At 38.5% G+C, this 23,404-nt stretch overlaps 2 protein-coding genes across 4 annotated transcripts in view; both read right to left on the minus strand.

Annotated features, from left to right (window-relative positions):
- Positions 1-210: 210 nt before the first annotated feature.
- On the minus strand, positions 211-5,880 carry zp3d.1 (zona pellucida glycoprotein 3d tandem duplicate 1). Its single transcript, XM_042773314.1, has 9 exons — positions 5,257-5,880; positions 3,931-4,046; positions 3,842-3,848; positions 3,478-3,659; positions 3,258-3,369; positions 2,601-2,689; positions 2,451-2,521; positions 1,577-2,372; positions 211-1,489 (listed from the first exon to the last, which is right to left on the minus strand). Exons 1-8 carry the CDS (start codon positions 5,797-5,799, stop codon positions 1,636-1,638), a joined length of 1,857 nt encoding a protein of 618 aa, XP_042629248.1. The 5' UTR covers positions 5,800-5,880; the 3' UTR covers positions 211-1,489; positions 1,577-1,635.
- A 2,807-nt stretch (positions 5,881-8,687) lies between these two features.
- The window catches only part of dyrk1b (dual-specificity tyrosine-(Y)-phosphorylation regulated kinase 1B), a 40,549-nt gene continuing 25,832 nt past the window's right edge, over positions 8,688-23,404 (minus strand). For 2 of the 3 annotated variants that reach the window (XM_019081567.2, XM_019081563.2), the window contains exons 2-11: positions 18,456-18,601; positions 17,404-17,523; positions 17,115-17,303; positions 16,515-16,662; positions 16,011-16,297; positions 15,469-15,615; positions 14,545-14,706; positions 11,726-12,029; positions 10,689-10,792; positions 8,688-10,596 (exon numbers count right to left, since the gene is read on the minus strand). In XM_019081567.2, coding sequence (XP_018937112.1) covers positions 9,847-10,596; positions 10,689-10,792; positions 11,726-12,029; positions 14,545-14,706; positions 15,469-15,615; positions 16,011-16,297; positions 16,515-16,662; positions 17,115-17,303; positions 17,404-17,523; positions 18,456-18,518 — 2,274 coding nt within the window. In that variant the 5' untranslated portion in view covers positions 18,519-18,601 and the 3' untranslated portion in view covers positions 8,688-9,846. The remainder of the gene's footprint in view (positions 10,597-10,688; positions 10,793-11,725; positions 12,030-14,544; positions 14,707-15,468; positions 15,616-16,010; positions 16,298-16,514; positions 16,663-17,114; positions 17,304-17,403; positions 17,524-18,455; positions 18,602-23,404) is intronic. The other variant, XM_019081564.2, reaches the window with a different exon arrangement.

A 23,404-nucleotide genomic window follows, 5' to 3' on the forward strand; every position in this document is an offset into this window, starting at 1 on the left:
AAACAACTGACTAACAAGTAAGATATCTGCCTCAAACCAGCGCTTGTAAAAAAAAAAAAAAAAAAAGAGATTTGTTTTTTTTTACGGAATATATGGTTGTTCCAGAAAAAATATTTATGAGGGGAAAAGTTATGCTTGTATAGAGCCCAGGAGAGAAAGACCAGAAAGATTCAGCGCATTTTATGTCACGTTAATTTTAGTATTGAGTTAACAACATGGGAATACAGACATAAGCAAACATAAATAAATGAAACAATGAAAGCAAAGCCTTTTCAGCTTCTGTGTAAAAAAATATACATCTAATACATGACTAGAGGCAGTTCAGTAAGTTCGTGGAAGGCGGCGCCTTTTTAGGGTTCTAGGATATTGCTTGTCTATCATTATTTTATATCAATATTTTTTCGGTTTGTGTTTTACCTTTCTGGTTATTTATGCAATAAATACACTAATAAAATGATCTAGCTGCTATTGACTTTTAATGGTACACATATTCACTCTGACATGAACACCTGGAGACATACAGAAGGGTTGCAGAATCTCAACAGGTTACCAAAATCTGTTACCCTTTATTTTGGACAGAATGACTTTAATGCTCCTCAAATTTACTCTGGTGATATCTAAACTCCTCTGTTTTATATCCTAAAAAGCATACTGTATAATGTGAACAGCAACAGACATATAACAGGGTCGCCAAATCTGACAGCACAGTATTAAAAGTTACCAAATTCTATTAACCCGCTTTATTTCACCCAGAATGGCTTTATTAATGTTACCTAAATTCACTGATGTTTAACCTTCTCTGTTTTATATCTTAAAAAGCATTTTTGTCTTATGAGAACAGATGCAGATACAGGAGAGTCACCAAATCTGACAAGGCAGCAGGTTACCAAAATCAGTTACCCTAATGATGTCTTGTAGTGATGTCTAAACCTTTTATCTGGATTATAAAATGCATTTTGATCTGATGTGAGCAGCTACAGACATGCAGCATGGTCATCAAATCTGACAGAACATTATAGATTACAGAAATCTGTTACTTCTCTTTAGTCTTATGCCTCTGTTGTTCTACATATTCATCCACATGTCTAATCTCGTCTGTTTTATTCCCGTGTTTTAGGAATACAATTAAGACAGAGGATCATCATGCAAAAAAAACCCCAAAAACTTAATGGTCATAAAAATACGTTTGATTTTCTTTATGCATTTTTATTTTGGGGGTAAAATATGAACTGTGAGATTAACCCTTTAAGAATAAATCATTTAATAAGAGGCATCAACGAGGTCACAGGACAGGACAAAAAAAGATCAATCAAAAATGTTTTGATATTCTGATGTCATTACAGTTAATGTCAGCATTGTACTTTGAAGATTGTATGAATGCATAAATTTCAATACAAGTTCAGAAAAAGTGACTTCAGTTGAATCCACAAGAAAGTATGCTGAGGTTTTTGCCCCACAGATGTAGCTCCAAAAAAGTCAATCAAGGAACCTAAAAGAGAAATAAACACTTGAAAATATAAAGGATCTGTAGTTAAGTGGAAGCTAAATTCATAATAAATGAATTAAAAGGTCATACCTTGGAGACCCTGGAACAACCTCAAAAGTCAGTCCTCCATTTCTCCCACATTGGGTTAGTTAATGTTCATCTTGATGCCACTCCAGTGGTTCATGTTTGGCATTTAAAAATATCTCTTCATCCATCAACATTTCTGTTGATATTGTGCTTTGTACATGTATGTTTTTCTCAAAATCTTCAGGCTGTATTTTATCTTCGGACAGTTCTTCTCTGGTAAAGTCGATCATATCTAGTGCTCCACTCTTGTTGGATGCTTGGCCTGTAACATCTTCCAAAAGCTCTTCTATCAACGGAACGCTAGACTGTCCAACATTATCAGTTCTATTTGTGCTCTTGTGTCTCTCAGCATCCTCTCCAATCTTTACATCCCCTATCTTCTGCTCCTCAACAAGCATTACTTTTCCAGAACCATCACCCTTTTTATCCTCTAACTCCCCGTTCTTCTCCTCCTCGACAAGCATTACTTTTCCAGAACCATCACCCTTTTCATCCTCTAACTCCGTAGCAGTCGCTTCCACTGTCCCATCAATTACTTCTACATCCTCATCTAAATCATTGATGGGCAATATTTTATTTTTCTCTTTTGCTTCCATTTGTTCTTCAGTATTAGTCACAATCTCCACAGTGTCACCATCTTCTTCCTCTTCATCGATTCCTTGCACACTCTTGAACTTCATCCTTTCTGTGTCCTCCTGAGCTCTGACCCATCCTTCCATAGTCTTGATTAAAGATTCTTCATTTTTGTCCAAAATCCAGGGTTTGCTTGTTATGAATTGTTTCATATGGGGCAAAGAAGCTGTTATGGAAGCAAGAACAAAACACTGATGTGTGACATACAGTGTTTTCATTTGATAATCTGATGTTTTCTACCTACAAGTTGATTCAATTTCACACGTGGAATCACAACAAGCACAAGCAGATGCATCGGTGTAGAGCTCCTCCCACCTATTGGTACAGGATAAGAACTAAGAGTGAATGCCGCTTCTCTGCATTGACACAGTATGTGTGAAACACAATAACTCACCTTTTCTTTACACGGTTATAGGTACATGACTTTGCTGTGGCACTTGTAGTGGCTCTGTGAACCGATATTGTGCAATGCAAGTAAAAGTACTGTAAAAATGAGTAAATATGGCATCAACACACACATACTCATGTAATATTTAAACATGCCTACATATTAGACAGGTGGAGGTTGTCATGTTTTATATGCTGTAATTTCTACACATTAAAAACTATTTCTGTTAGCAGTGCCATTTTTACGGTTTCATTAAAAAAAATAACTAGGATTTGTTTCATTTCTTTTCATTTCGTTTCATTGTTTACAATTTGCTGAAAACGCTGTTAAATAATCTGACATGTTATGTCATATGGAGAATGGCTTTTTATTTTAGATAAATATTCTGGAAATTATTATTTTCAAATCAGTGAATTAATGTCAATTCATAGCAGGATCCCTTTATAGTTTTAATGTCTATAATATAATTTTTTCCTCCCAGGGCAATGAAAGTTTCAATATTCCATACAAAAATGTTATATTCCACAAGTCATGCGCAGTCAAGACTTAAAGGTGTCAAAATATGAATAAAGCCAATTTCAAACCCTACAAATAATCCCTTGAGTTAAAAGTGGACAACTAGCCCCAGCCTCTCCTATTGAAATCTAAGAATGAAAACATTACCGTGCCAGTAACTTGGGGAAGTAAAAAGGCATCGACTGAAAACCTTATAATGTTGGACTGTCTTTGGAAAAAGCGTGACAGACTTCCTTGTCTTCTGCTGTCCTCCATACACCTGAAATTGCAGAGTTTTTATGTTTATATAATGTTCTTTCTACCCTTCAAAGGTGAATTCATGTTAAATACAAGCAAATAAATATAAGCAGTTCAACAAAGAACTTACCCATAATTAAAAATAACTTTGTGTTGTGGAGTTGATTTTGGGTCTCTTGATGCTGTTGCATAGCAGGAGTCAACAAAAATCCTTTCGTCCTCCGATATATAAGCAGCACTGGCTTCAAAATACATGGGCTTCCCAAGCACAAAACTCCCATTTCCCTCAAGTTTTTCCCAGTGTTCTAGAGTTCACACATGATTTAATAGACCGATGGGCACCAACACCATATGAGGGGCAACAAAACAGGAAATTATATAGAAGAGGAGGAAAAGCTTACCATTGCAAAAAAAAAAAAATAAACATGTCCCCAAAAACAAAAATAATACAAAACACCCCCCACCACACCAAAGAAACCAACCCCAAATTAATAATGATATCTAGAAATTAAAAAAAATAATAATGCATGATGAGGTGCATTTTATTTCCAAGTCCTGAACCCTCTTCAGATTCATGGTTTACCTATTGTATAGGCACTGGATGTTTAATGCAAGGGGCACAGCTCGGATGACTGTCCCTGGAGGCTCTGCTGGAGTATAGTGCACCACGTTGGAATATATGATCTGACCTTTCATCATCTGAGGAGGATCAAATGTTACAAGGTAGGTGAAATCAAGACATACACATTAAAGGTGCATCAAGTCATTTTGTTAATGTTTCAGTGGCTATTATGATTATGATCCAATAATTTGTGGATCGTCGAGGTCAATGACCCCCGTACAGCCTACTGAATTATATTTAATACACACATTTCTAAAGCCTAGTTGCTGATAAACCTGAAGTACACAATCTACTACATGCCTTCGGTTGTGGGATTCAAAATTTATACTTTTTATCAAGTAAAAGGTCTTTTAGTATAATTCTAAAAACGTCCATCTTCAGGTCATGGTACAACTGTCTTTTTGCCGAGAAATCTTATTTTTATAAAGTAAATTTAAAATAATCTTTTATATTGTTAGTTATGTTTAAAGACAAACAAGCAACTTAGGTTTGCTTGCTAATCAATACATCATTTTTAGAAAAATGGTGTTAAAATGCTATCAGATGACACATTGGGGAACATTTATTTGTATATTGTATTGCATTACATTACAACGCATGTTCTGCCCCTCACAATAAACACTACAAAGCTTTGATCATATAACTGAGAATTTACCATCTTTGTACATATTATTGGGAGATGTAGAGTGACAACTGATATTTATATGCATTTTAAGTAGTCTGCTATTTAAGTAATCTTGCTATGCCTGCAAGCTGTCAGAATTTAATCTTTCTTTTCTGCCATATAAATATCAGCAACTGAACAAATTGCATATCTTTATAAAACTCTAAATAAAACAGAGCTATTTTTTCCTCAGGTGTGGGCCATAGAAGCCTAATGTATTAAATATATTTAAAAAAACTCACTTTTGTTTTTAATAGATTATGACTTATTTCATATGTTAAGCTTTACAGGGTTAACAAACTTACAGCATACATGTCTGGGGGGCCATAAAAGAGGCTGCACACAGAAGAGAACATAGAATAAAAATGTAAAAAATTTACAGAATTTGACATTATGATTTCACGCATGACTTCTAAACAGCGGTCACAAATGTGATTAATCAAAAATCATTTTAAATAACTCTTTATGTCAACTAAATACAGGATTTTGCACAAATGATTTTTTTTTCAGTATAAATGGGGGTTTATATCACAATGTATATTTTATAAATTAGATTTATCTCATCTTATTTTAATTTTTATTCATGCACATTCAAGATCTAAGGGTTTATCGTACATACTTACCGTTACAGAGCTATCGCAGTCATTGAGGTCGTAATGAAAATACATGAAGTTCTTGTCTGAGCGAGAGACAGGACATGTTCCCAGGTGAAACGAAGACGGTGAGCTTCTGAAGCCCATCATCTTCTTATTCATGCGCACTGAGATCTTACTGTAACCACACCACACCTCCACACCATGACCATTATCCACCGGAGACACTTGGATGCGCCGAGGGTTCATTTGAGGAATCAGAAGACTGGTCAAACGATTTGGTATGTGTCTTCTCCCGGAGAAAGGTCTGAACAGCTCCATGTCAACGAGGGGAACTGGAACATGTTGGAACATTGGGAAAACGCGATATGGTCGTATAAGCGGAGGGTTTTTCATAAACTCATTGTCTCCTGTAGCCCTGCACGGCCTGAGCGCGCCTGGCATGGGCGACAAGTCATGGACGACACTGCTATATTCTACATGACCCACGGTCCCGCAAGTGTAAACTCTGGCAATGTGCAGCATGCCAAGAAAGTACAAAGCACAACAAAAATACAATCGTATGCACTCCATGATCAGTATTAAATCGTAAATGTGACACAGGGGAATTAAATAAGAGCGCGAGACGCGCCCTACAGCCACCTGTCGATTGATGACGTCACGAGCACTAATTAACCTACTCATTTAGTGACGACGACCAGTTCTTTCGATTGGTTTATTTCAATGAACCGGTTAAACAAATAAATAAATAAAATACATCACGTAATTCCGCCTCGTCCTATATTCTCAAAACAAAATGTCGAAAAAAATAAATAAAAATAATTCTCAAAACGGTGTGGTTTTATAGATTAATGTTTATTATAATTAAATATAATAATATGAAATGTAAGACTTATGTTGTTTTGTCGAAAAATGTTTATTTACACGATTAAAATAATACTACAAATAAAAATTACATGCACCTGCTATATAAATATATAGTCTAAATATAATTTGGATTTCCATTAGCCTAAACAATACTGAAATTCATTTCCATATTTTGGCTGATGTATAGGCTTAAGCTTACCTTTTCTATTCTAGCTTATTTAAAACGAGTTCATTTCTTACACGGGTTGATAAAACTCTATTTGTATTATTAAATTAACTTACTTTTCACCTGGTCCTCGGTGCGCCCCTAAAAACCTCACACATCAGTTTTTGCTCATCATCGGAGATGTTTGAAATGTGCAGTTCATGGTTCACAGAGTCTGTGATTCAAGAACCGCTCGATCCGAATCACTGAAATTACTATTCGTTAAAAAGATCCGAATCAAATGAAACATTTATTACCGAATCGAACGTTTTCAATGACTCGTATGTCCTCGAATTCATTCATGTTTATTAAAATAAAATTAGTTATCGCGCTCTTGCATCAAAGTTTGCAAAATATTCAACACAAAAAGTGTTTTGTAACTTGTTTAGTTAGTAGCATGCACATTTGAGATCTTCAACAGCAGTGTGGAAACGATTGTTTTGTTACAAAAGACGAATGCAATGTTAAGTAACACTTTTTTTAACTGACTTGAACTTAAACCACACGCCAGTTTCTTTTTCTTTTTTTATCCTTACACAATGATTCTTGCACTTGTCTACTTAATTCCTTCAAGTGCTTCCTAAAAGACCAGCAATACACATTTTAGGTGTAACTTCTGACTTGCAGTGCAGCAATTAAAAATGGCATCAGCTAGCTTTTTAAGCTGTTATAGCTTAAATACATGAACCAAACCAGTAGGAAGTTCTCAGTAATATCTGTATTAGTGTTCCCTATGGAATGGAAGTAAAAAAAAATCTAGCTGATCTTGTGAATATTACAATTAAAACAGTGAAAAACATCCCTTTAGATGCTCCTCCACTTCAACAGAGTTATTGGTTTGTGTGAGGCTTTTCAAGATTTATTGAGAGGTGACAGAGCAACAATTTGTTCCGGATACTGTCCCCCGCAACCCCTCCATTTCTATATAGATAGATAGATATATTTCCTATACTCTTCAATAATGACTGAATAGACACAAAAATCTGTATTTCTGGTATAAGCAGCTCGGAAACATCTGCATTTTCAAAGGTCATCAGAGCTCAGACAGGTTTCTGACAGTGCATGGTGAGTGTGACATTTATATGGTGACCAACGTCTGCTAAACATAACAAGATTGGAGGACCTACAGAGGCAACTCTCTCTTTAATAGAGAAACCAAAACCGATGATATCATAATACTTCAGACATTATGTTCTCATGAAGGATGGCGTTGAAAAAAATGACAAAGTAAAGAAGCCAGTGAGGCCAATTACAAGTTTAAACTGGTTATTAAGAACATAAAGGACAGCAGTCATCATCACTGATCTGAGCAGAGTAAGGTAGTTTGCAGGTCCTGACGCCTCAAAGGTCACAGATTCGAATTCCAGTCATTAGAATTAACCTTGAAAATGACATTTCACCCTAACATTGCTTTAACGTTAACTGGATGATGCATGGATGCTATGTACACAGATTACAATGGATGAAGATGTCATCAGTTAATTAAATATGTGGTATTGGTCAGTCATACTGAATGAAGCTCGCGTCCAATATGAAGTTCTCACATGATGTTTGAATTGTCATGGATTTCTACACAGTTGCATGAGGCTTGAATTTTAGCTATACATATAATAAACCTTGATCAAACTCCTACAATCCTCTTCCGTTCAATTCCGTCCAGTGGCTGACCAATAAATCGAGGCACTTGTTTAATACCATGTTTCCGTTACATAATATAAATGTCAAGCTTTAACCTGTACCAAGAAAGAAAGCAAACAAAAAACAGCAGAAAACAGATTTTTCTTTTTTCCTTGTTAAATAGTAATAAATACATGAGATGCATTTTTCTGAAGCAGGAGGGTTAAAAAGTTCTCATTTTTTATTTATTTATTTTATTTATTTATCTGTCTGTTTTCTTTAGCAGCAATCCGAACATGGTTGAGAGTGGAGATAGCAGCCGAGAGAGAAGTAGTTCACTTTTTTTTGACTTGATGGCAAACAGCACTCACAGAGTGTTGTGAAGGAGGAAGGGGAGGAGGGGGAGAATAAAGATGGGAGAGAAAGCAAAATGAGAGGCAGGAAATGAAGTCAGAGTGGGAGGGGCCGGAGTCAGGAGGGCGTGACAGTGTCCCTTCGAACCGAAGTATTCCGCCCTCCTGCTAAATCTCACCCCAGACTCTTCCTTCCAACAGAAACATGGGGTAAGTACGAAAATAAAGAGAGAGAGCTACAGCAAGATTTGGCATATCAAAACCAAATACAAAACAAATAACTCAACCATACCATACTTTCCAAAACAAAAAAAATAAGAAAAAAAAAAAGAGAAAAAAAAAAAAACCAAAAAAAAAAGTAAGAGAGAGAGGTGAGAGAGTCTAGTGAGATGGTGGAGAAGAAGGCAGACTATTTTTTGAAACGAACAACAGGGAAGCATTTTGGTTTTCCTTCTGGCAAAATGTTTTGATGTTTTTCAAGACTTTCCTGTATCACTTCCTCCTTTATGTGAAGTCGAGTTACGTTCCCCCTCTCCTCGTGAAAGCGGCTCATGGTTCAGCCTCCTCCTCTAGTTGTTAGTTGGTGTTTCTCACTGTGTGGCGACTAAAAACAGTTTCTGTCATTTGCTTTATTTCATTCGTAGGATTTGTTTCATAGTTTGAGATATATAAGCCAGTGTGTCAAGCGAGATAAAGACTGGAAACATTAAAAAAAAGTAACAAAAATGTGTATGTCGTGTGTGTGAGTGTGTGTTTATATGCGTGTGGGTTATGCTCAACTAGAAAAAAGCAACCAAAAACAACAAAATGAAGCCAAGAAAGAAAACAAAAAACCTCAAACCCAGCTTGTTTGTTTGCTTGTTGTTTTCTATGCATAAGTATCACCTGTCTGACCAAAAAACGAAACAAAAAAACAACTGTATAAATAAAACATTGAATAAATAAACCCCAAAAATACCCACCTCTCAATTTAGATCTCTTTCTAACCCCGCCCCCGTCTCTCTCCTCGTGTAGTGATTCTTAATAAATTAAAAAATTTACAATTACGGCAAATCCTCAAAACAAACAAACAAACAAAAAAACAAGGTTCTCTCTCGCTGCTGTCGTCTTGACAAAAACATTCAATTTTTTTTCAACCCAAAACTCTCCTCACCCCAAAAAACGCCAAATAAAAATCTCTCGCTGCAAACCTGTCCTGAAATCACATAAAATCAAATAATAATATAAGAATGGTAAAAACAAACGTTCTGAAAACCTTCTGTTGCGACTACTTCGCCCGCCGCTCTTCTCCTTCAATTAAGGAAAAACAAACAGAAAAAAATGATAAAAATAGTTTCAAATCCCTCCCTTGACCTTCTCCCCATGCAAAACCAAAACAACAAAACAAAAAAAATGAAACCGACTTTCTGATATTTCACAAGTTTTTCTATGCGATTCTGTTAGGTGTGGCCACGCGCGTGCGTGCATGTATGTCGTATGTTTACTATGTGTCGTTTGTGTGTGTACGTGTGGCGCTTTTGTCACTGTTATGTTGTCGTTAAAATTTTCGTATGGCTTTTGGAATTTGTTCAAGATTTATCAAGAGTTGGCTGCACTCTGACCACTCCCACTCCCGCTGCCGCACACTGCCATCATGGCGGACTCCTCGGAGTCCGGCCGCCCCCCAGCTCCCCCGACTCCTCTGGGCGGAGGCCCCCCGGTGAGCATCCCCCCAACTCCGACGCTTCCCTGCGGTGGGTTGTTATTGTTGTTGCTGCCGGCGTAGCACGGAGGGATGTATCCCAAACCGGAGGCAGCGACCAAGCTGTCCTGGGAGGCTGGGGCCTGGGGCAACTGTTGCTGGGAAGCGGAAGGGGGCTGCTGGGGGGCCATGACTGTCCTAGTCCGAAAGGCAGAGAGGCCCAGGTGGAGGTTGGAGGAGCCGTATTGACTGGAGTCCAAGCTCGACGGGGGCGGCTGCATGATGGAAGACTGACCCAGGTGGTGGTGGTGGGTGAGGCTGAGCTCGATGCTGTCCTGCATCTGCGGGGAGGAGATGGGCATCAGCGCCTGGCCCTGCTGGCCCTGCGAGGCCTGGCCCTGCGGCTGGTTCTGCTGCTGCTGCTGCCGGAGCTGTCTGCCATTGCTGTGGTGGCTGCCGTAGATGGGGTGGGGATGGTGCGGCTCCATCATGCCCCCTATGTTGCCCAGGAAGTGGCGCGAGTGCTGCGTGGCCGCCGGCTTGTGCAACAGCAGCTGCGGGTAGGAGGAGTCGCTGCCGCTGTTGGACAGCTGACCCATGCTGCTGTCCCCTCCTGGCCAGATGCGCAACTGCTGTTGAGACGGAGCCTGGAGAGAGAAGAGGCGACCAAAGGGGATCAACAGGAGTTGTTTCGGTATGTTACCGAGGAGCTGTGTGGCACGCTACAACGATCACTTACTTGTGGACTCTGCATCTCGTAGTCGGTGTGAGTGACTGCGCTGTTGTAGTACCGGTTGCTGTACCGGTAATTTCGGTTGTCATTGGAAGAACCGCTAGATCCACCTGGATTGGGAGCAAGGAAAAAGAGCTGATTTAAAACGAGTCTTTTTCTTGTTTAACTATCCCCAAGTAACAGGTTTAAGGTGTGATCACACTACACTTTTCGTTCTGTTGACTTCTATTCATACGCATGTGTATACAAGAGACAGGAAATGCAAGCTCATATGGATTTGTGTTACAAAGTTCAAGTTTGGTGAATTTGTATCACATGAAGACGTGTGAACAATAGAAGATTGATAGGTCTTGGCGTGACCTCTTACCTGAATTTAATGAACACTAACTTTAAATCTGCAGATTTGCAGCAAACTGGAGTAGAATGCATATTTTTACATTTTGGATGTATTAGGTGTGTAATGATACACTCACGTCAAGATTCGGTTTGATACACAATACTCATCTAAAGATTCTTTGAACAAATAAAAAAACTGGAGTTAAAATGTTTGCTTAAAAAATGTATTACTTCTAAAATATATGGTATATACACATTATATATATACAACAGTTAACTAAAAGTAGGGTTTATAAAAATGCTAAATTCGGTATTATGTCAGGAACTGACATGAATAGTCATTTTCCCCTTGCAAAAAAAAATTCATGATTCTGACAATGTATTAGACACATACTTTTTTCCGGACTGCATACATTTCAAAAATTGTTTTGTAATAATAATTACTTAACAAGGAAGCTCAAATCTGTGATCTGATGAGATTACGATACTTGATGTCCCATTACCATATCTGATGCTAAATTAAATATTTCTAAACATTTTGATTTTGGGTGAACGATGCACCATACATATTGTTGCTATCCATGTTTTTGTATTGTGATATATTGTGCCACAATTTATTCTTTACACCCCTGTTATATGTTTTTAAAAAAGATGACGCAGAGTATGACGATTTTGCATGCTCAAAGTCTAGCATTACACACACTTACCAGAGCTGGAGATGGAGCTAGTGGTGGAGGTGGAGTGGCTGTGGTCCATGGCAGGGCTGGTGGAGGTGGAGCTGCTGGTGTTGGTGCCCTCATCCGTCGTCTTCTTGAAGAAGTTGTGCTGCAGCGCGTAAAAGGGCGTGATGCGCGTTTTGGGATCGTAGTCCAGCATGCGCAGGATCAGGTCCTTGAACTTCAGGTAGTCACAGGGCGCGTGACCCTGTTCTCCAGCTCGCCTCCCCCCTGGACCTCCCGTCTCCACCCCCAGGATCTCGTGCAGTCGCCGTGTGGCAGGTGGTTTATATTCCTGGAGGGACGAATCAACAATGTGGAAGGGAAGAGAATGAGGCACAAACGTGTAGCATTTAGTGCAGATCGAATGTCATCATTTTTAAACATTTAAGGACAAAGAGTGATGAACTACCAGTCTAGAAACATATTACATCGGTAATGACAAATTTAATGATTAATAGATATATAAATCTACCAATATTATTACTGAAATACTATAGAAGTCAACATGAAATGGCATTTGCAACCCACTTCTGTGTGAAACAGAATATTTATTGGTAAAAATTAGTGTGCAACTTGATTTTCATCCATTGGAAAGTGACTAGAGCATGAAAAGTGGGTTCCAGATTTTTTTTTGTATTTTTATGAAAGTTACATACCAAAATGGAGCATTAACCAGCATTAGATTATTATGTTAGCTAGAAGCAAGTTGTAGCAGTACCTACAACTGCTGCTTAAAACATTGCTGAAATTAAGAAAACAAACATTTTTCCTCTCTGTGCATTAATGGACTGAACACAAATGTGTATTGCGAATTTGATTTCATGTTGACTTTAATAGGAAATGAATTAGCTTCAGAAATCATTACTGAATGAAGGTGGTGGGCTTAAAGTGAGATATGTTTGTGGTTTTGTGGAAATGATGATTGCATAGGAGCTCTCAGTGTCATACAGGGTTCAGCAATGAGACTTTTTTAAAATAACTTCAGTTGAAGGAACTACACATAACCATACATTTATGATTGCAATTATTTTACATACTGCAAAATAAAAGCATAAAAATGTACAACCAACTTATTTTCGTTTAGTTCCTGAAATACTAATATAAACATATTTTGACGTAAAATGTTTGTGCTGGAGCCAATGAGATTGCTAGCAGGTCAGGTAAAGAAACTTTGTAACAAAAAAAAACCTTATTGTTGAGCCCTGTCATATTCACAGTACAGACCCTTTGACTCTGACCCTTATTTGTGCCATTTTACACTGTATCATGGTCCGTAAATAGTATAAAAAGGCTAAAATGTACCAACATCTCCACTGTAAAAGAGTTCAAAGCTTTCAAGTGTTTAAACCTCTTTCTCTGTTGTACACAAGGAAGCACAAAATGCATGCTGGAGCATCTGAGGTGAGTCTCTGGATGAGCTGGCAGTAAGTGCCAGACATTAATCCTGTAAAACAAAGTGTATTAGGACCTCATCCAGACTTTTACCCTCCACCTGCTATCACCTTTGCATCTTAATCTGCAGCCACATATGCACGCACACACACACACAACTTTCTACAGTCTTAACCTGATGCTACTTTCACTTGTCTTCACCGGAAACAGGGTCATTCTAGCTACAGGCTGCACTCACTTAACCTGTGACCCAATGCGTGTCACTGGCTAGACTGAGAGCTGCTTACAGGTATGGCTCTACCAATGCAACACTGCATCCATACTTTAAATCTTTGCATTGATATTTAAGGTTCCATTTGTTAACATGAGTTAATGCATTATGAACTGACATAAGTGGACTATTTTCATTAACATTAGCAAATGTTGTAAAAATTTTTTTTTATTATTATTAAATTATACTAGCTAATGCATTAACACATTAAAATTAACAAATGGGAAATTACTTACTATTTTATTTACACTTTCGTTCAATCATTTGAGTCAGTAAGACATTTTTAATGTCTGCTGTTCACCAATGCTGCTTTTATTTGATCAAAATAACAGTTAAATCACCAATACTGTGAAATATTATTCCTATATAGAATAACTGTTTTCTATTTTAATATATCTCAAAATGTAACTTATTCCTGCAGCCATTACTCCAGACTTCAGTATCACACGACCCTTCAGAAATAATTTTAATATACTGATTTGGTGCTCAAGAAATGCTTGTAACATCAATGTTGAAAACAGTTGTGCTGCTTAATATTTTTGTGGAAACAATAAAACAGCACAATCTAAATCTTTTGTACTATCACTCTCACTTTAGTGCATTATTAACGTTTTTTTCTCAACAAAAACTTCATACTGACCCCAAACTTTTAAATGAAAGTGTACCACCAAAAGTATCTGGACACCCAAACCACATATGTGCGTAATGTGCTTCAAAACCACTTGCACATAATATTTAAGAATGGGTTTCCACATATTTTTTGGACTTTTACAGTAAGGCTCTTGATATATTGTACTGTAAGCACTACAAAAATGCCTGTTCCTAACTGACACCTTAAAGACAGAATGAGGATGGTTGTGAAAATGATTGTGATGATGAGGAGAACAGATGCTGTAGGTTGGGGTTTTGATTGACCTTGTGCCTCTGTATGCAGAGGAGAGAGGAGGAGGTTCACTAGCACACATTAGCATTGCTTCAATTTCATCCCCAACCTTTATCTCCACCCTTCTTCATTTAGCCCCACTTTTCTCTCTTCCCCTCTCCCTGATGATAAGATGAACGTCGGTGTGGAGCAGGTGACGGTGAAGGAGGGGGGGTGTTTGAGAGGAGGGCGAGGGTTAAGTAGAAGCAGAGTTTTACTCACAGAGGCCGAAGGATAAAGTACCTTCTTAATGTCCTTGTTCTTCTTGACGGTCCACAGGCCGTCAGACAGTTTGTCAAAGTACTTGCGTGCTTTAGGGGCCTGATCCAGCATATGGTTGGGCGGGACCCCCAGCACCTCTACTATTTTATTCATCTGGTCCACCTGAAAAAGATACAGTACAACGTCAGCACAAGATCCAAATACACTGTGTTGCAACTGACATAGCAAGCATACATCTGCTTCATTAACTATTATACATATGTCTATTAAATTATTCTTGAAATAAAATTATAAGATACACAAGATCTTGTGTTCAGACCAGAGTTATTTTATCATTTATATACTGTTTTAATATTTTGAATTAGCATTTATTTTGATATTTTCAGTTTTCTTTTTTTCTATTTCTATTTAGCTTGAATTTATTTTAGTTTTAGTCATTTTTCTACTTTATTTTTTTTTTAATTTCAGACCAAAAACAGTCATAGATTTAGTTAGTAAGAACAACACTCAGACTGCACTTTTTTATTTGTTGGTTTTGTATACATGTGCATCAGACAAATGTGTTTAGTCGTCACATCGAACAATCACAAGTAACACCATATTTGCTGAAAATCATTCAAAGTGTCAGTTCTCAAAAGACGGGCCAATCAGAAGTAAGAGCATTTCCCATTTTAAATATATTTACAGAATCAACTGCAAAAAACACCTGTAAATAAAAAAAAAACAATTATAATTCTTTAAATATTTATAATATTTAAATGCTGATAAGTCTGGGAACTAAAAAAATAACTTGTATCCTGTTTGTATGCCTGTTTAAGTTTACTAAAGTGTGATTCTTACAAGTGGATGAGCGTCAAAATAAGACGTGCATACAACGTCACAAAGCTTTGCACAGTCACTGTGCGACTAATCCCCGAGCTGTACCTCATTGGAGCCACTGAAGAGCGGTTCGCCCGTGTGCATCTCCACCAGGATACAGCCCAGGGACCACATGTCTATAGCCAGGTCATACGGCATGCCCAGCAACACCTCAGGAGAACGGTAAAACCGACTCTGGATGTACTGGTAAATCTGAGAAGAAAAGAATACAGTAATAAATGACATGCACAGGCAAAAGATGCAAAAGTTTCTACCTAGCAGACTGAGCTCTCACAGTGACTACTGAGTATGTTTCCACTTTTCTCCACTAGGGGGCGGGAAAATCTACAAGTTAAGAAGGGTGCAGCACTGCCACTAGGAATCTCAAGCAGTAAAATCCATTTCAGCGGTGGGAAAGTCCTCTTGAATGTGCTTTGAATGCACATCCCAGCAACTAAGACCATTGTGCTTTTTCTCTCTTCAAGATGCATTTAACCATTAAATGTTCACCACAGCATGTCATTTTTATTGTTCATTTAATGCAAGTTAACTAGTTACTACTATCAGCCTGATGTTAACAAACCACGGAGCCTGAGACACCATCTCACCCTCTGTCCTAGCTGGCAGGAACTGCCAAAGTCCACGATCTTGATGGCACTGCGCTTGGGATTGCAAAGGAGGATGTTCTCAGGCTTGAGGTCGCAGTGGATGATGCTGAGCTCGGGCGTGGCCAGGAAGAGCAGCGCCGTGCACAGCTGCTGAGCGAACTTGCGCGTCAGGTTGAGCGAGACGCCGCGGAAGTTGGTGTTACGCAGGAGGTCGTACAGGTTGTAAGAGAGAAGCTCAAATACCAGGCACAGGTGGTTACGGAACATGAAGTGCCTCTTTAAGTGGACTGAGGAAACAAAAATGAGAAAGGAAAGATGTATTATGTATTATGTTTTCACTGAAATCTTGTCTAAAAGGAATGCTTTTGAGCATTTATTGTCTCGTGTACTACTTTTAGCCTTGTTTACTTGTTGCTTTTTGGTGGGAGGAAATTCTCACCATTAGGTCAGGACTAAAAGTAGAGTAACAGCTGCTTGTTGTATTCTTGTGTCTGTTTTTTTTACCTATATAGTACTTCATCTCAGTGTCATGTTTGTTCATGAGCTCAAGAAGCCGCAGCTCAATCTGGGCCTGGTTCAGGAAGGCTTTCTTGTTCTTGATGATCTTGATGGCCACCCACTCCTGCTCGTGGTGGTCATAGGCTTTCACCACCTACACAAAAAGGAGCAAATTAGCACACACATAGAAGATGTTGTAGTTTTAAAACAGCAAAAGACTGTAACAACATATTTCATGTATACAATTTAACATTTCAAAAATGCACCGGTTTCAAATTCTTCACTTTCACTATAACAAATCCTTATTCTGCTATTTATTAGACATTTCTAGTCTTTAGTGAGATCCAAATCTGCTTTCAAATCCAGAAACAATGCAAAATAGAGTCACTTGGGTCACTTTTGGGTCAAGTTAGTTTGGAGACAAAACGCATCACTTGCTAGTTTGTAGTTTTTCACAAACCCAGTCGAACATGAACGCCGTTGTTTTAGTTTGATTTTATGCCTGGATTTTTTTTTAGACTTGATATCTAAGCAGCAGCAATGAGATGTCTGACCGAATCGTGCACTCTTAGCCAATTCTACTCCCAACTTCAAAGTTGTGCTAACCTGTCCGAAGGAGCCCTTGCCAATAAGCGAGTCGATCTCGTAGCGGTCCAGCCACTTCTCCCCGTTCTTCACAATGTAGTCATAGTTGTCATCGTCGTAGCCATCGTTGTACACCTTGCGCTCTTTTTTGGTGCTAGAGTCCTCGGGGGGAACCTGCTGGGCTCGCCGTTTCTTCTTTGTGTAGTACACCTGGAAAGCAAGCAAAACACTCAATATTTGCACGTCTACGACTACTTCGCTAATCACTCACCTTATTGTAAAGTAAATATGAAAAGGCCTGCTGTCTCACCTCATTGATGTGCTTGTATGTCTTGATGAGATCGACTGAGAGTTTTCGTAGTGGAGCGCTGGCGGGATCTCGAAAACTCGGGGGAATCCTCCTCTGCAGGATGGTCATATCTGACAGCACCTGGGAAAAAGTGACACCAAGACAACAGTAAGAAAACAGGAGGAGCAACTAAGGAAGCATCATAACAAAAACGTTATGGTTTTAACTTTTTTTTGTTTAACGTTTATAAGGTTATACACACACACACACACACACACACACACATATATATAAACATGAAAATACACATACACCATAACACACTGACTAAGAAAACATAAACATGAAAATAATTTAATATCTAAAGATATATAATAATGTATAAAAATTAAATGACTAAGAAAATATATAAAATCTTAAGAATGCAAATTCAAGTACTTCAATAAATAGGCAATGTTAACTAATAAATAGGGCTATTAATTTAATGCATTCGTTTAGTGTGATTAATTATAAATAAAATATTGCAATAAAAAAGCAGCAAATTATTTATCTTCCCCCTGAAGTGTACAATAAAACTGTAGCAAGGAATTCTCCAACCTACATGCAATAGGTATGCAACAGTTAATGATGCCAATATGGATGTACACATAGACCAATAATGAAACATTACAGAATATATTAAGAACCTGTTCTGGATAAACAACCCATTTCTCTATCTCAGGCAGATATATAAGCTTAAGTGCATAATGTAACTGTGGACTGCAGGCCAGTAACAGGCAATTTTATTAAAAAAAAAAAACAATATACTGACTTCTATAATCACTTTAATGTCTGTGCAATGATTTAATAGTAAAACACAATAATGTCATCTTCATTCGAGGCCTTTTCTCAGCAAGTATTTAAACAGTGTATGCAATTGCAATGTATTAATCCACATGTAATTGTTTATTTATTCGACTAATTTTTAAACAAAATATGGTGAGGGACAAGTCACAAAAACAACTTTTTCATGAATGTGACTGCACACGGGTTATATTATAGAATTTAATTGCAAGGAAGCATGTTTCTGGTACCTGCTGCTGGTCGGCCATGGAGTGGATGTTACCGAAGGAGGGGTGGCTGTGCTGGCTCGACATGGTTGGCTCAGCGGGGGAGAAGCCCAAGGCGGCAGGCTGGCAGAGGGTAGAGGAGGGGGGCTTGCATCCTGAGCTGCTTCCACCTCATAGAGAAAAGGAAAAAAAAACGAGAGAGGTTTCAGAAGACACATTGCTAAAGTGCATCACACACGCCAAGCAAATACTGACATGGGTGTGGGGAGAACCACTGCACTGCAGGGGGAAGTAGAAATATGAACACACATTCTCTCTCACGCTCTCTCTCTCTCACACACACACACACACACACACACACACACACACACACACACACACACACACACACACACACACCATATTGGAAGTCAAACTGAAGGCATTTTCAGAGCCTCCAGCTAAGAGATCTTTGAAATCTCCTACAATCGGATGGAATAGTGAAAATAACGATCAGTTATCCTCTCAAGAAGCTCCAGTTCATTTTGGCTGAGAAATTACTGCACCGTTACTCAGGTCAGCATGACAAGCGTGCGTTGGAGGTGGGAATACACTGCTATACACCTTCAAAGACCCGAAAATGGTTTCCAAATCAGAATAATTCTCTCAACTTTCTGAGCGGCATGTGTTTTTCCAACAGCTCCGGACGGACAAAATGCAAATGCCAGAAAATCACTGTACTGTTTGTCACTGCCAAACTGGTGGAACAAAGAAAAACTGCCGTATGACATTGCACACCAAAATCTCTGTGGATGATGGGAGTGACTGGGAGGCAGGCAGAGCTATCCATGGTCCTGTGCTGCCACTCGTTGGCCAAGAATATGCTTGCTGCTATTACTTTCAAATACAGGCTGCACATTAGGCTGCCTTCTAGAGTAATCCTGACCTTAAATTACAGGTGAATCATTGTGGAAATATCTCATATTTCAATTCAAAATACAAAGAAAATAATAAACTATAATTTGCATATGTTATATTTTTTTTGTAGGTCCACAATGACTTTTTTTTTTTCATATTTTTTTCCCCATACTTTTTTCAATGCATTATTTTCATAATAATTAAGCACAATTTCCCCTGTAACGTGCCCTGAAATTTTACTTATGGGTTTTAGATTTAGATTTTATTAGTGTAATACTGTGAATAATAATAATTTGAAAAATTACAATATACTACACAGAATAAAATAACATATAAACAATACACATTGTATTATATTAAATCATTTTAAAATTGTAATATTAATGACAGTACAATGAATATCACCATAGTGAATAAATATTTTAAATAATATTTAATTTAAATATATATATTTATATAGCAATTTAAGTAACGAGAATGAGAGTTGCGTGAAATATATTAGATTTTGGGGAAAATTAATGGGCTTAATTGTCATGAAAATAATATCACATATCAAAACTTTAAAATCTTAAAAACAGGCTTAAATTGTCTTTATGCAAAATACAGTTTCAAATTTTATGACATTTTCTAGCCTGGTTTTGTGTGATTCACCCTTATAAACTAGTATGGAGCCCCCAGCCAAGAAATCTGAGACTACTGAGCATAAAACCTGTGTATATGAACTTCATATATTAATATGAAATGTAGGCCAGATATGTTTTTGGAACCGGTTATGTGTAAAAAAGACCAAGGGACTAACAGAGCACTAAACTACAGGCTTATAAAGAATTAATGCTGTCCCAAATTTGATGGACTGAAATTTTAACTGCAGGATATGATTTTTTTGCACACAATAATCCACTAGCACATTGAACATCCATAATGTACAAAGGAAGTAACGGACATCTTGGGAAAGAGGCGAGAACATGCTGAGAGTACAGTAATTAAGTAAGATTGCTGAGTGCGGAAGCAGGGATGTGAACGTCTAATGGGGGGATATGAAATGGATGAGATATTCCACAGTGAATGCTTTTATTGCTGCTTTCAGGGGCTGACAGGTGAGGAGTAATGGGGGTGAAATTTATCAATGACACATTACAACTTGAAATAGCCGGGCGATCAATGGCCGTAGCTTAAACAAAGTGCAAAACGACACATCTGACCACCATCAATCCCAGGGAGTGACGGCAAGCATTGCTGCTACATGCCCATAGGAGTCCCAGCACCAGCTCACTGACAGCAAACCTGCCTGGATATATATGTATGACTCCTCTCCAGCTGGTTTGATCAGACCCTTTTGCAAATGACAACACAACTCAATCAAAGCCCATTATTGCAAAACATTAAAATTAATCTAAAAAAAAAAAAAAAAAAAAAAAAACACACAAAGATTTAATTTTTTTTTTTTTTTTTTTTAATAGGATTAGCTTTTATAGTTTTCAGAGGGAAACCATGACTAACAAAAGCACAATCTGCTGAGCACCAAGAAAAATGTCACACTGTGCCTTTAAATGCTGAATTGAACACATTGAGAACTTCCTGAGTGTGACACCCCCCTTCCGCTGCTCTGATTGGCAGAGGCCCCCTCCCTCTCTCCTTCCCGATTGGCTGCTGGTATCCAAGGGCTGGGCGGCGAGGTCTCTATAAATAAACCTGGTAGCTTGTGCTGTATCAGCAACCCTTCCCTTCCCACAAACCCTTTCCCTGCCTGTTACCTCTCTTCTTTTTCCCCCCTTCTCGCTCTCAATCTATGCTGGTCTGGCCATAGCACTTGCATAAACGCCATCCCCGAAGGGAACAAATATTAATAAAATATAACAGGACACATGCTCCTCTATAGACACACAGGTGCCTGGGTAGAATTTATTGTCATGCAAGTGTCACATCGCAGCATTTAAATATATCAGGTGGTGTATGAAGTAATCATCCTCTGCAATTAACCATGCAAAGCCCCCCCCCCCCACCCCTCACCAACTTATTCCACATCCCCACAGCTGACCAAACACAGCTGCCAGCTGCCAATCACAGTGTCGCCATGGCAACAGACCAGCCTACTCCCTGTCTCTAAGGCACAGGAAGAGGATGGTTGTGTGTGCATGCGAACAGCTGAACAGCCCTCCCCATCACTCCCACCTCACCCTTCCCATGTCCGTATTGACCCCCTATCTTATTCCCTGTTAGGGTAATGGGAACGCTGGTGCTACTGAGCCAAAGTTGGACACACCATGATTGGCATGAAGGGAAAAGAGGAGAGGGAGGAAACTCGGGGTATTATCCACAACTTATTCCCCCTAGTTTGAAAAAAGAAAAACATGCTAAACAACCACCATAAACAGAGGCTCCGTAATTCCTGTGCATCATGAAATCAAGTATCCATGCAACTGATGTTCAGACGTGACCTTAGTATGAAGCAACAAGTTGGTGTTGCTTGAGCACAGAACACCAGAGCGCGTGTTGGAAAAAGGACATTGTAGACATACAGTACATAGAGGTGAATACGGCAAGGATGTGTGCGTCACATCATGCCCACTGTCTAACATGCGCTTGCATGCCCGCAGATGGCAGGGTTACATGGATGTCATGCCCCACATTAGAGGACTTCAGGTTTCAGAAGCTCTGAAACTCTGCCCAACAATATTATGGGTAGTTGTGAGCAGGCATGGGATCCCCTATGTACAACCTGAAAGAATTAAGGTCTATAATCTACTGTCAATAGTGTAGCAATGTATGATGGACAACTCACACAGAAGTCACTTCAATCTAAACGATTTCTGTTGATCAAAATGGTAAATTCCCTTGACCAACTTCAACCATCTTTCGCCCTCAAGTGAGGTTTCCAACTGAGTGGATTCCTATTGAAATGACTGGATTTCGCCTTCAAACATTTGCCAAACAACAGTAAATATAACCTCACCTTTAGAGAATGAAGCATTTCTGACTGGGCCAAATGTGGTGTGGCGGGGAGTCAATACTTAAGTCTTCCCAAATTCAAGTTTGACAAAAGATTATATATTTAAGGACTTGATCTTGTGCCACCACCTCCAAGAAGCTCCCACTGGTCATCTCCACTTGTGATTCTCAGAACTCCCTCATTTGGAAGAGGACACCATCCTCAGTGGGGCTTCTGCAAAACTTTCAACCTTTCCACTAAGTTCAGCACCTCTCACCATGTTTATGGGTGTGCCAATCCTACATTCAGTACTGGTATCGCTCCGATACTGCCATTTTCTGCAGGATCGGGTATCGGTCAGACGAGACAGAGGCCAATCCGATATTGTGCATATACTATTATGTGTTATTGTTAAGCCCCACAAAAGGAACAAAAACATAATAAAGCACCATAACGTTTTCGTGTACTATATTTCAAGTGTTCTGAGACTGTTCCATAGCTTATTTTGAAGTACAGATGAAAATTCAAGTTGTTAAATTCAAGTTCACGTAAACTCTTCTCTCAGCTGCTGCTGTCATCCTCCATGTCGCGTTCGGTTATGACAGTCAAGACGATGAAACTCTCTCTAAGTTGATACAATGTTCCTATTATTATACTTGATCTGTAGATAAAGATCAGTGATTTTGCATGTTACTTTCTACCAGGTGTCTGTTAGAGATCACTACACTGGAGTAGAGAGCACTATGAATCATTCTCCATGTGCACAGTAAGTGAATACTGTGAATACTAAGATATAATAAACTGTGCATCAAAATTATTTTCCCTTTGTGCTTTGAACTTTTCTATGTGGACCGCTGCGCGCTATGACTCTGTGATGCTTCAAGCGCATCATTCTGCGCATGGGATGCATATAAGCGCTTTGTGCCGCTTCGTATAGGAGTCTTTAAAGTTATAAAACTTTTGCACGATGAAAGATTATTAATAGCTTTTCTTGTTCTGTCTTATCTATTAAATGTTGCTGCTTCATTACTGTGCTATACACTTAAAAGAAATGTTTCTTAATATTATAGTACATTAATTAATATATAGATACATTACTTGTTTTTCATGAATGTATTTTACAATACAAAGAGCAATGTTTAACATT

This window comes from Cyprinus carpio, chromosome A16 (assembly GCF_018340385.1).
Source record: "Cyprinus carpio isolate SPL01 chromosome A16, ASM1834038v1, whole genome shotgun sequence".
NCBI classification, from domain to species: Eukaryota; Metazoa; Chordata; class Actinopteri; order Cypriniformes; family Cyprinidae; genus Cyprinus; species Cyprinus carpio.